General features: G+C 41.2%; 1 protein-coding gene across 1 annotated transcript; it reads right to left on the reverse strand.

Annotated features, from left to right (window-relative positions):
- Window positions 1–294: 294 nt before the first annotated feature.
- Window positions 295–11377, reverse strand: LOC134395492 (L-amino-acid oxidase-like). The gene is made up of 7 exons (XM_063121655.1): window positions 11317–11377; window positions 9603–9826; window positions 7248–7354; window positions 4519–4720; window positions 4171–4224; window positions 2307–2443; window positions 295–1090 (listed from the first exon to the last, which is right to left on the reverse strand). The coding sequence occupies exons 1-7, from the start codon at window positions 11375–11377 to the stop codon at window positions 295–297; spliced, it is 1581 nt and encodes a 526-aa protein (XP_062977725.1).
- Window positions 11378–13492: the final 2115 nt, after the last annotated feature.

A 13492-nucleotide genomic window follows, 5' to 3' on the forward strand; every position in this document is an offset into this window, starting at 1 on the left:
AACAACAACAACAACAACAACAACAACAACAACAAAACCAGTATTGTTGTCCTTCATGGCCAAGAAAATTTTGTGATTGTGGAGCTGGACTGTATATATGTGATCACAGGTGATGATACAGGGGGACATTTATTATCTATTTGTCATTACAAGGAAATTTTGTACAAAATGTATAAAGACAGTCAGTGTCACACACAGCATGCTCAAAGCAAGGTCCACAGACTAGCTGATACCCAATATTCATGAATGACAGACATCGCCTGGGCTTGTTTTCGTAACTCCTGCAATACAGATTTAATTGCTCAGATTTCCCAATACAGATTTATTGGCACTACGATTAATACTCCTCGCTGCCCTTATAGCAGATTTCATGGCAGTGTCGATCCAGGCATGAGGGTGGGCTGTGTGTTCTCCGGCAAAATACACCCTCCCTTCATTCTGAAACAAAGTCTTGAAAAAGTGGCTGAACTGGTATGGGGTGGGGGAAGCAAAGGCCCCCATCGAAAACTTGTCTAGCGCCCATTTCTGAATCACATGCCTGTTGCAAACAGATTTGAGATAAACTTTGGACACATTGTGGATTTCGGATAGGTCATCCATCACCACGTCAATGCACTTTTCCTCACTGAGAGGAACAAAGAAGTCAGCGTCATCACTCACGGTATAAGAAACTAGGAGTACCCCAAGGCCACTGGGGAAATCATGGTTTGGGTAGTAGATAATTCGGGATGGGTGATCTGTGATGGACCTCCCACCTCGAATCCCATCTTTCTCCCAAAATCTGTCTGTGCAAGCCAAGGCAATTTTAGTAGAACTTGCATAATGAAAGGAACGCAAAGCATGAGCCTTTGAATGGGAAAGAGGCGGATGGAATTTGATGAGTCGTGTAGCTTTTGCAGTAGCAGTGACAAGGACATAGTCGGCCGTCAGATACGACAAGGCATTTTTGCCCAGCTTTCGGAAAAACACAGTGACTTTCTTGCTTGAGCGAATAATCTTCTCGACTCTGGAGTTTAAAAAGATTGTTCTGGGCATATCCTGGAGGAAGGCATTGGGGAGCTGGTCAAATCCACCCGTGATTTCCTCAAAACTGAAGATGTCAAGGCAGGAGGAGGAAAGAGAATAGGAAAACATTGAAAGTATCAACTCAATAAACAGCTCATGCGAACATCCAAAGTAAAAAAAAAACCAAAACGTTATTGCAACAGTTGTATTTCATAGATTATTCCAAAAACAGGATGATTCTGTGGTAATTCTGATTACTGAACTATGTTATGATATCTCCAGAACATAAAGCTTCCTACATTTCCACTGAAGTTTTGTCCCTCAGTAAGGTGGAACACATATTCATGCATTTCCCCATATGGATCCTTCTGGCATTCAGCCCTTTCACCTCAGTGGAAAACTTTACTTATGATATTAACCACTTACCACTCACATCACTCAGGCCTGGTTCAGGCAACACACTAAACCATGCTGCTTAGCCACAAAATGGTTAATGGAATGCATTAAGGTCAATGCATTCCGTTAACCATTTTGTGGTTAAGCAGCATGGTTTAGTGGGTTGTCTGAACCAGGCCATAGACTATTCACCCTTGAATGTCTACACTGGCACCCTGTCCTTTTTCACATCCAAGATAACTGGACAAGCTTCAAAGCTTTTCCTAGGTTTGCTCCACTCTATCTTTCTGCCTTTACCGCCTGACATGACCCTGTCTGCTGATGAGTAGAATGGGTGTATGGAGTAAGGGTCAATGGCAGAAGTTCAAAGGTGAAGGGTGGAAAGGCTCAAGTAATGAAGGAGAAGTGGTCTTAAATTTCACTAGCAGAATAGCTAGGAAATGGCCAGAAAGGTGTGTGCAAATGAATGTTTGAATTAGCTATGCATGAATAGCATGAAGACAAGATCAACACATAGCTCTCAGACTTGGGCCTAACCATTCAAGAATGATGGATTCCCATCTTCTAGCACCTTCCCTGTATATAATCCCTAAAGGCCCCCAAACAGGGTCTGGTTCACACAGGCATGTCTATCATTTAATGACCGCAGTGTCAGCATGCACATCTGGATTGAGCCAATATAGACAATTGTTTTGAGGTATCACTTCAAAACAATGTTTTTCATATGGAGTCAGCTGTAAGTCATCAATCACTGAGTAAATACGCGGTGCAAAGAAAAGCAGTTGATGGTCTCTAATTGGGAAAATATTTGTCTCTGAATTTGTATTTTGCAGCTAACCTTTGACAGACGTCACTGCTTTTCAAGCTAGGATGTTAGTCAGCTTGGGGAATCCTCATCCTGTTACCTGTTATTGTCAAGGAACATCACGTGTTGCAAGGCAGAATTAAGAAAGGAAATGTAGAATCCAGCATCTTCATTTAAGAGGTCACCAATCATATCTACAGCCCCTCTGCTCAGATTTCCTTCCTTAATTAAGTATTCCTAATTGGGGAGAATGGGTAGGGAAAGGTTGGTTAAATGTGCATACGCCTACTTTTTCACTATTGAACTTCAGCTTAATTTTTCCTCAGTTCCTTTCTCCATTACCCCACCAAAATGAACACAGGGCTGTATCTAGCATTCCACAGATGGAAATGCCCCTTCTGTTTGCGGCAGGCTTGTGATCCAGCACTGAGGAGGGCAACCTTTGTGGATTGCCCCGCCCCCTGTAATCTCTTCTATCCACCCACCTTTCAATTATGGTCCTTAATGTTCAATTTATTCTACCTCTTTTCTTGTTTAGGTTCACCACTCCCACATTACATTGCTTGTGTGAGCATTTTGTTTGTAAGTTTGCACACACAAGCAACTGACCTACTCTTTGTGAGTAGGACCAGTGGTCTGACCAGAAATACAAGCCTCTTTAACAGATAAGCATACTGAGTTTGAAACTGGGCAGAGAGGGAGGCTCCCTTTCTAGCGCTAAGTGGTGCCCCTGGCCAGATTACACCAGGCAGAATATAACACTTTGAAAACAGTTTGAAAAACTGTTTATAGTGTGTGTCCTGGGCCCCAACTGTTGTCACTACTGTTATAAACCATTTTAAAGCAGTAGTATAGATCCTGCCCCTGTCCCCCAAATTTATCAGCTATATGAACAATCCTGATAACAGTATAACTACTAATCCTGAATTGAATAATATAATAGCTATTTATGATTGAGATTTTGTTGTGTTTTTAAAATAATAACTTGGTGCATTTATATGATGCCTATTGTTGTATTTTGCATTGTGCACTTTGATGAACATGGCAAAATGAGGAGAGACATTATTATTATGTCTCTTTCTCACTCATGGCGGTATTTCTAGGCAGACATGGGGGGCTTTCCACAGTCATGCTATCTTTACAGATTCAGGAATTTCCTGACAATTGAACATATTTTAAATATGATTGCTTTCTGGATGGTGGTGTGGAAGTATTTTGGTAGGCCCAGATTCTGAAGGTTTTCTGTATTAGTTTTTTTATATAATGCCGGTGACTGATGTGACTAATGGAATAACTGTGACATCATCATTATTATTATTATTATTATTATTATTATTATTATTATTATTTCCCACCTTTTTCTTCCTCTTGAAAGGAAGGAACCCAGGGTGGCTTAAATAGTCTTCCTCCATTCTATTTTATTCTCACAACCACCCTGTGTGATAGTTGACGTTGAGAAACAGTGACAGGCCCAAAGTCACCCCATGAGCTTCATGTAGGGTGACCATATGAAAAGGACGACAGGGCTCCTATAACTTTAACAGTTGTATTGAAAAGGAAATTTCAGCATGTGCCATTTGTATATATGGAGAACCTGGTGAAATTCCCTCTTCATCACAACAGTTTAAGCTGCAGGAGCTATACTAGAGTGACCAGATTTAAAAGAGGACAGGGCACCTACAGTTTTAACTGTTGTGATGAAGAGGAAATTTCACCAGGTTCCCCATATATACAAATGACACCTGCTGAAATTTCCTTTTCAATACAACTGTTAAAGATACAGGAGCCCTGTCCTCCTTTTCATATGGTCACCCTAGTTTTATTTCACTGCTTCTAGTAGACAAATTGGTAGGCCACCTCCTCATCATTATGAGTTGAATGAGTCCTACATGTGCAAAGGAGCCCAAGTAAATACTTGGGGGGAATGTACAGGGGATTAATTTGATTTTTAACAACAATCTTACCTTGGTGGAATACGAGTCGTATTTCTCCTTCAAAATTGTGCAGTTTGTTGTCACCTGCATAGAAACCATAAATAAAGGCAACTAACCAGCAAAGGGAAATGCATGCCACCATTTCACCCATTAAATGTTTATACTGAAGCTAAGTGGGGCGGGGGAACTAGTCATAGACAACATCTCAGCAATGGTTACATTCATTTATGTGCACTGATGGTGCTATACAAGGGCAACATTCCCTCATGGTTCATCTGTTACGGGTGCATGCTGGTCATTCACCACCACCCCATGCCAAGTAGAGGACGAGTCTTATATGAGTACCTCGCTATAAACTCTTCTTCAAACTGCACATACCTTATCCAGTGTTCCCACATAGAGATCATCAGCAGATTTCCCCCTTTCCTTAGGATCCAATTGATATCCAAAGAGATTAGGATATTCATTCACAGTTCCCACCTTTTCTCTTCTATTTCTAATTAAATACCAGGCATTCTCATCTGTCTGAATGAATGGGTTTAATAGGAGGTTGAATTTCTTAAGAAATTCATGAATAATTCTGGAGAGAAAAATAGCAAAAGACTGTGAGAGACAGCATTTGTAAAACACAAGACCATATCATACCACAGCAAGAATACGTCTATATTTAGGGCAAGATCTACACTTCTGCTTTAAAATGGTTTATAACAGTAGTAACAACTGTTGGGGCCCAGGATACACTCCATATACAATTTTCAAACCAATTTCAAAGTGTCATATCCTGCTTGGTGCAGGTCTGGCCTAGGATTGCTAGCCCACTGTAAGTCAGTAACCCAACTTTTGCAAATCAGAAGGGCAGAAAATGCAGAAAAGGAATGTCTTTGAACACATTTCATTATATAGCATTGCATCTCAAACACAGCAAGTGTTCTGTGCTCTTTGCCTCTGCCCTATTCAGGTGCTCATACATAGGGTTCTTGTAAACCAGGGATGAGCAATTTCAGGAGCTCTGGCGTGGATATGTGCAGCTCCATAGGCTCCATGTTCCCCTCCCCCACAGTACCTATAAATTAAAATATGGAAGAGGAGAAATGATATCCAGGGTGCAGCTTGTTTGGAAGATAATTTTGGCCCTTTTGATGGTTCATAGTAGCTACAGCATATTAAAAGGGTCAAAAATGGGGTCAAGATGGCCACTTCTGGCACCATTTTTAAATGCACAGGGGCTGCAGCAGAGAGCAGTGGGAGCCACAAACACACCAATTAATTGTTTTCAGGGAATGAGGAGGGGAAGGGGCTGTTAGGAAATATAAATACTATTTCAAGTATCCAGAGGGAACAATGTTAATTACTCAATCTATCATTCAATCAATCCCTTCCTTTCTTATGACCCAGCTCACAATCTTAAAACAATACAGTTAAAACATAGTAAACCAACAATGTCATTACAAACAAAATGCAACACAGCCATAGGGCATCAGAGCAACTCACTATTTAACTGAATGTTTTCTGAATTAACAATGCCTTATCCTACTCTCTAAAGCCTAATAATTGACTACTGCACTATAAAGGATGTCAAGTGACCATCTTTTGTACTTGATGGTCCACAGATATTTCTAAAATGAGTTTTGGTCATAGGTGTCTAGGACACACTATACATGCTCAGAAGAAGATTGAAGAAGCAATTTGGAGGTGTGGTAGTAGAAGAAGGAATCTTGGGCCAAATTATACAAGATGACAGTGATCCATGATCAGATCTCCAGTCTCTTTAAATTCTAGCAGGTAGTAGCTAGCTACTAGGGACTGGATCTGAATTGGGATTTGAGTGCTTTGGGAGAAAGGGTTAAATAATGTTTCTCCGTGCTGCTATTCTAATGAAAATCACCCCACCTAAAGATGCTATTTGCCCTGATAGAAATATTTTTTGTATACAAAGAGTCTGGATGCCTGGAAAAGAGCCCAGCACCAACTAGCAACATCTTTCCTGTACTTGTATGCTCTCCAAATGCTGGCTTCACAGCTGTCCTCTGCAATATTGATATAGGGTGACCATATGAAAAGGAGGACAGGGATCCTGTATCTTTAATAGTTGCATAGAAAAGGGAATTTCAGCAGGTGTCATTTTATGCATGCAGCACCTGGTGAAATTTTCTATTTATCACAACAGTTAAAACTGCAGGAGCCCTGCCCTCTTTTGTATCTGGTCGCTCTAGCATAGCTCCTGCAGCTTTAACTGTTGTGATGAGGAGGGAATTTCACCAGGGGTTGCCTGCATACAAATAACACCTGCTGAAATTTCCTTTTCTATACAACTCTTAAAGATACAGGAGCCGTGTCCTCCTTTTCATATAGTCACCCTAGCATAGGGTGACCATATGAAAAGGAGGACAGGGCTCCTGTAACTTTAACAGTTATAGAGAAAAGGGATTTTCAGCAGGTGTCATTTGTATGCAAACAGCACCTGGTGAAATTCCCTCTTCATTGCAATAGTTAAAGCTGCAGGCGCCCTCCTCTCTTCTGTATCTGGTCTAACTGTTATGATGAAGACAAAATTTCACCAGGTGCTATATGCATTCAAATGACACTTGCTGAAATTCCCTTTTCTATACAACTTTAAAGATACAGGAGCCCTGTCCTCCTTTTCATATGGTCACTCTACCCTAGCATAGACCTGGGGTGCAGAACCTCTTTTAGCTAGAGGGTCAAATTCCATTTCAGAGAAGTTCTTAGCGTCCATATTCCAGTGGTGGGCGGGGCTGGAGTCAAAATGGAGTGGATTCAAAGGCAAATGGGGCAAGTCAAAATAACCAAAATTCCAACATATTGTTACTTACAGCTCTTACTACCAGTAACTAAGCCTTAGGAGAGGCATTTCAGCCTTTGAGAATGCAGACAAAAACAGCACAAAAGCTGGGAAACCACTTATCAGTGGCTTGTGGAAGGGGTGAGGCCAGGAGAAGGAGAAAGGGACTTCTGGGGAACCCAGATGTGGCCCCTATGTATGACGATCTGCACTCCTGGCTGAGGCACAACGAAGTTCACAGCATCCTCCCTCCCTCTACATGAATGGATTTTCTGGAGGATTGACATCAGGCCATTTTCCTTACTTGTGATTCTTGGGTAGGCGCATAGCTCCCAATTCCACATACCAGTCCTTCTCACGATAGGTCTTTATCCGCCCTCCCACGTGGTCACTGGCTTCCAAAATCTTAACCTAGGAACAAGAACATGCTTGTTTTTGCATTGCACTTCCTTCCCGATTGCTACCCCAAAAATAAACAGAACTTTACACCACAAATATTACTATAAACAATCAACACAATCAAGGGAAGGACCATGATAGAGCAGCTGATTTGCATGTAGAATGTCCTAATACAAAGCATGTCTGGACATTATTTTCACTAATACGTGCATTTTTGTGTGCACTGTCCCCTAATATGTGTATTTTTGGATTGGAGAACTCTTGGTGGTTCCACCTAGATCCATCCTCCGATTGCAATCCACCAGGGGAAGAGCCTTCAGCGTGGTGGCGCCCCTCCTGTGGAATTCCCTGCCTCTGGAGGTCAGGCAGGCTCCGACCTTGTACTCCTTTCGGCGCCTCCTGAAAACATCTTTATTCCAAGAAGCCTTTCTTTAACATGCAGCCTTGGATTTCCGTTATTGCTTCTTTTAAATTTTGTTTTAACTGTTTTTATTCTGTTTTTATTTTCATTTTACCTTGTACACCGCTCCGAAATTATTCAATGGGGAGCGGTATATAAATATTCTAAATAAATAATAAATAAATAATAATAACTCCATTGCAAGATTTGGAGAAGTGCAAATTTCAAAGGATGGCTGAATTTCGCTTTGTGTATAGATTCAAAAGTGCAAAATGGGCAGAGTTCACATTGAAATGCAAAGCAAACAAAATTCTCCCCAACCCTACAGAAGAGTGCAGCAATGGCAAAAGACACTGAGTAAGAAAGTAAAGGAAGCACCTGGGTTAGCTATAAATTACAAAACCATGTTGATATAATACCCTTATTTACAAAATTACAAAATCCATATTAGTTTCATGCCCTCATTAGGCCAATGCAAAGAAAGGTGCAAGTTTCGATGATCTCCAAATCTCTTTATCAGACAAAATGTTACAAAAGCATGGCAGGGGGAAGATAGGAGTGGGGAAAGGCTGACTTGATGCTCAAGTTATGATGTCTGCATAGTCAGCGTCTTCAGGTGCATAGTCAAACTTCAGGAGAGTTTGTTTGCAGCATTCGAATTGAGCGCTACCAGATGATGTAAAGGTTTGAGGTTTCACCTGGAACCAGGGGGCAGATCCAGGTAAAACCTGAAACCCTCACATCACCTGACAAGGCCCATATTCACACTTCAAATGTGACATATTTGTCTCAAAATTTCATTTCACATGCCTGCATTGACTTCATGCCGTGTTATTTTGGCAGGATTCCAATTTGAAATTGTATACATGGTTGACTTTTGAATATGATAATGATAATAACCTGGCTGAGGACCAGGAGGCTATTTCATGCTTAGCCACCTCCCAAAATGACTTTGGGAACTGCTTAAGGGTAAAGTTTCAATACAAATGACTTACCTGAGAGAGTTTTGTTTTTGTAGTGATAAATAATGTAAGGCTACATATGAGGGATTGGATTTAAGCTGGGTCAACAACACTGGCAGGGGTGGATTTCCCCATAATAACCCCTACAGCCCCCTGAGAGAGGGGGACAAGAATCAGGAGACAGAGGCCATTGCTAGACCAGGCTATATCCTGGGCTGATACCCGGGATCACCCCTGTGCGTCCAGATGACACACAGGGGATCCCAGGCTCAGGGAGGGATCAACCCTCCCTGGCCCCAGGATATAGCCTACCCCTTTCAGCCTGATTTTTCCCACAGTCTCGGGCTGAGCCCGAGACCACGAGCGTGTAGCCCGTTCCCCGGCTTTCCCCGGCTCTGCACAATTACTTGCACGAAGCCAGGAGAAACTGCGCACGGGGCGCAGGTTGGGGGGAGAGGGGAAACCGGGTTGTTGTTTTTTAAAGAAAGCTCATCTGGGCGCACGAGCATTTGTGTGCTTTGTCCCTTTAAACAATAAAAAATGGCGGGCGCGAGCTCTTTGTGAGCCTGACGCATAGACTAGTGTGACAGCCCGCGATAGTTGCATCGCGGGCTCTCCTCTCCTCTGTTGCGCTTTTTAAGGTAGGTCTAGCAAAGGCCAGAGAGCCAGGAGACTGTGCTAACTGGGGAGAGGTGGTGTGAGGGAAGGGGGATTCTCTCCAAATCGGGCAGGGGTACCTTCCATGATTAGGGCCTTTCTTCTTGTGGAAGGCACACTCTGCATCTAACAAGTTGGAAATTCCAAATATGAATACAAAAGCCATTCATCTTAGAAATCCCTAGTTTCTCCCTTTTTTGTCCAGATTAAAGGTCTGGTTTTCCCCAGCCACTACAATTACCTGATGCCCGGCATCTTTCAGTAATTTGGCAGCAGTGAGTCCACTGATTCCTGCCCCAACAATCGCCACAGTCTTTGGCTCCAAAGCCTTTTCTAGCCCATTTTTGGCGACTTTTAACAGCTCCTCATAATCAGGGTCATCAAAACACTTCTTCCATTCCTCCTCTTCGACAGCGTGCTGTCGAGAGACCAAGGCTGCTACGAGCAGCAGGAACACGAAAAATGCTAGAGGAAATAAAGGCAACAATTTAAAAAGGAGGAGGATGTTATAAAAGAGAAAGCAAATCAATGAAGCATAGGAACAAATAATGGTTGATTTTGTTTTCATCTTTGATTTTGAAGCCATTTAGGTCCTTTTGAAAACTTTTAATTCCTTTAATACATCACTAGCTACTGTTTGGCTAACCACCAACTATGTAGATCTACTGCAACTTTACTTTTTAAATCATTTGAAGAACTGTGCGCAAATTGACCAAAGGACAATCATTGCAGTCCCTTCCCACACTCGAATCAAATGTAGTAACTGTATGACTATCCAAAGCCAAATCAACAGCATTGATCTGGCCCTTTGTCCCTTATCTGCTGCGTTCTGCTTTACTCAACTTTTACTTTGTGCCAATAGTGCACTAGTGAGTATCCTCTGTTTTATTCCTCTTTTTAGAATATTTATATACGACCTTCATTGTCAAATCATAGGGTGGCATACAAAATTCATTAGAACAATTAAAATAATTACAAACTATAAAAAAAATGCAAGATATGTTAGCTGATGACCCTCCTTTCTAAAGAAAAAGATGAAGAAGATGGAGTCAGAGCAAGACAACAAAAAGGCCTAAACTACATTTGACTTTAACTGCACTTTCTATCTTGAGTACAAGATTTCTGTTACACAAATTGTCAGCATGTGCCCCCCCCCATCTGGATTGGGATCTTGGTATGAGGGGTAGGGGGCTTTAACCCTTTGACCCCCAGTATCTTCCCAATCCTGATTAGGGGCATGTCTGCTGTATGCACGGGAATGAAAACTCACGTTCATTCCAGTGGGGCAATCCATATCACGACCACAGTGACAGTGATGTTAGGGAATGGGTTAAATCCCATCCCAGGCCATGCTCCAAAGTACACTTCCAACTATTAGCTGAATTAACAAATATTTATTAAGCCTTATTAAAGAGACGTTGTGGCATCTAACAGACCCGAAACAAACGTTTTTTGCTGAATAAGATGTAACCAAAGGTCTCTTTTCCTTATATATCTCACTTCTTCCTGTATCATGCTAGCCTAGCAGCTTCTGCAGACAACTACACTAACGTTATAAAGCCCTGAGGAAGAACGCAACCGCGTTCAAAACGCTTGGGCACGTGGCACTTTAATAAACCTTTTACTAATAATATTATTGCAGAAGATCCCTTGCCTTTGGCTTATTTTTTACACCAAAGATCCACAAACATATCAGATACAGATTCCAAAGTAGCAATCCATTAATTAGGCAAAATAAGACAAGCCAATTCCCTGTTCCATTCCCGCTTAAGACCCTGTGTATCATATTTATTCACTGAAATGAATCATGGCTTGATATACCTACAAGGGGTGTATTAATGCAACCAAGGTGTATGGCATAACGCAATGATCATGTAGTTGTGTAACTTCTAAAAAAAAACATTTTGAAAAAATATCAACAGGGTTAACAATATGCAGAGCCATAGCGGAAATACTTCGCAATGATGTCAAGAGCATTTCATCTTTTGCACAATCACTTTTCTGGAACTGGTACATTCCATAAGAACTTTCTCTGAGGGCCTGTTAAAAGACCGCGGGTAGGGTGGGGGGTGCGGTTTTAAGAGATTGACTCAGCTTCAAGATATTCAAAAGCTTGTCTCTCCACAAATAACCAGGAAGGAAATGTCAGAGACCATTGTTTAACTTGCTCTGCAATAGATATCCGGCAGCACTGATTTTTGCTGATTGCAAAAACATTTTAATGAATGTGTAAACCATGAAAACTATTAAATTAAAATATTCCCTACTTGTTTTGCAATCAAGTACCAACTGAAATCCAGACAGGCATCTAGAGAAGCTTGGAACTTCCTCCATCCAATGCATGTTTTGTCAATGAAACTTATTTACCTATCTGTTTTTGTATATTTATACCTCACTATTCTATGATTTAAATATGAAGTAGCTAATGGCACAATCCTACTGTAGTGATCATAAGCACATGAACTTGGAAGCTTATGCTCATCCTATGCAAGGTGGGAACAGCAGCAGAGATGGTCTTTACCTCCCCATCCCTGCACCCTGCATTTTGCTAAATGGGCTTTTTTTGCCCATCTAGCTTGGATGTTTTGGATGGAGGGGGGGAAGAGGCTGGAGGAGTTTCAGGATAACTTGTAGATTGGCCTCTCTAGTCTCTTCCCCTTCCTGCTCACTGAAATGTCCCCTTTATCCCCTCTCTGACTTTGAATTCCCAACCAGCATTTGGGAATTCAAAATGCAGCCAGCAGTTGCAGCCAGCATTTTTCCCCCTGCACCAGCTATGAAGGGGAGGGGCAGGGAAGGAGTAACAAGGGAAGAGCTCTGATTCCCTCCCTCGGATCTGGGAATCTGAAATATCCTATGGCCCTCAAATGCTGTGTGTAGGGGCCATAGGATTTCTCTCTAACAACCCACTATAAAACAAAGACATTCCCCCAGCCAGCCATGCAAAATCAATACAATCTCACAAAACATGGATAGAAGTAACATAATAACAAATTCAAAAACATAGTCAATAAGATAATTTTAAAAGATCCAACACAGCAATCATTAAAGCTCAAAGGCCTGTTGAAAAGGGTGCCCGTGTTAAAGACAGAAGTGAAGGAACCTGATAGATCTCCAGCAAGTTGTTATTAGATATCCAAGAAAGGTCTAGTTTGCACATTTTGCTAAGCCATGGTGTGGTTTGTTGAACTCTGGCTTGTTGTTGTGCCTGAATCAATCCCTGCTAACAAACCATGGTTTTTAGCCAGCTACAAGCCATAAATAGGAGCCATGGTTTGTTTTTTGCTTATGAAAACTGGTTTGTTTAAACCATAGCTTGTTATAATGTCTGAACCCAAAACTGTGGCATGTTTGCACTGGAGTTCAGCCAGAAACTGCAAGAGCAGCCTGAAAATGAAACCTCTCTGAAGGCTGACAAAATGGGCCAAAGAGAAACAAATCTGAAATAGGGAAAATACACATAAGTCATCATAAACAATCATGATGATGCTCAATTTTATTATTTTTATATTGCAATTTATTTATTTATTCCATTTCTATACCACTCAATAACCAAAGCTCTTTACTCTCATTGTATCTAATGTTGTTTTTAATAGTGTATGTTTAAGCTGTGATTTTAATGTTGTTTTATATAAACCACTTAGAGATTTGAAAGCTGTGGTTTGTTTCCTCATCTACAAGACAATTCATGGTTAAAGCAGCAAACAATGATTAACATAATCCAGGGCTTAGTGTTAAGTGTGAACACAACACCAATAGATATCTAAACAATAAAAATGACATTTTAGGATTCCTCTGCCTCTGGTGCAGATATCCATGAATGTGTTCATTTACACATCAAACACAAAAGAAAAAATACATCTCCAAAGAAAGTGGACAAAAGAGGACACAGATTTACCTAAAACATGGATACGCTAATGTATATGTATGGATACCAATTCATAAATAATTAGTTTAAATTAAATAGGAATACAATACATCTTGTCATAGTGAGGAAGGCTGTGACTAGGTGACCCATGTGCCTGCTCAGTCTGCTGTCCAGATGCTAACTGCCGATGGGCAGCTTCAAGGCTCTCTCCTTCTGGTTCTTTATCTTTCAACTTGATTTGAACTGTACAATACTTCAAACAG

Source organism: Elgaria multicarinata, chromosome 3 (genome assembly GCF_023053635.1).
Source record: "Elgaria multicarinata webbii isolate HBS135686 ecotype San Diego chromosome 3, rElgMul1.1.pri, whole genome shotgun sequence".
Classification (NCBI taxonomy): Eukaryota; Metazoa; Chordata; class Lepidosauria; order Squamata; family Anguidae; genus Elgaria; species Elgaria multicarinata.

Coding starts and splice junctions, on each gene's coding strand:
- LOC134395492 (XM_063121655.1), bottom strand. CDS start 11,377: ATGTACCAGTTCCAGAAAAGTGATTGTGCAAAAGATGAAATGCTCTTG. Junction 4,225..4,518: donor ATGTGGGAACACTGGATAAG/GTATGTGCAGTT, acceptor GTTTCTATGCAG/GTGACAACAAACTGCACAAT. Junction 2,444..4,170: donor ACGACTCGTATTCCACCAAG/GTAAGATTGTTG, acceptor CTCCCCAATTAG/GAATACTTAATTAAGGAAGG.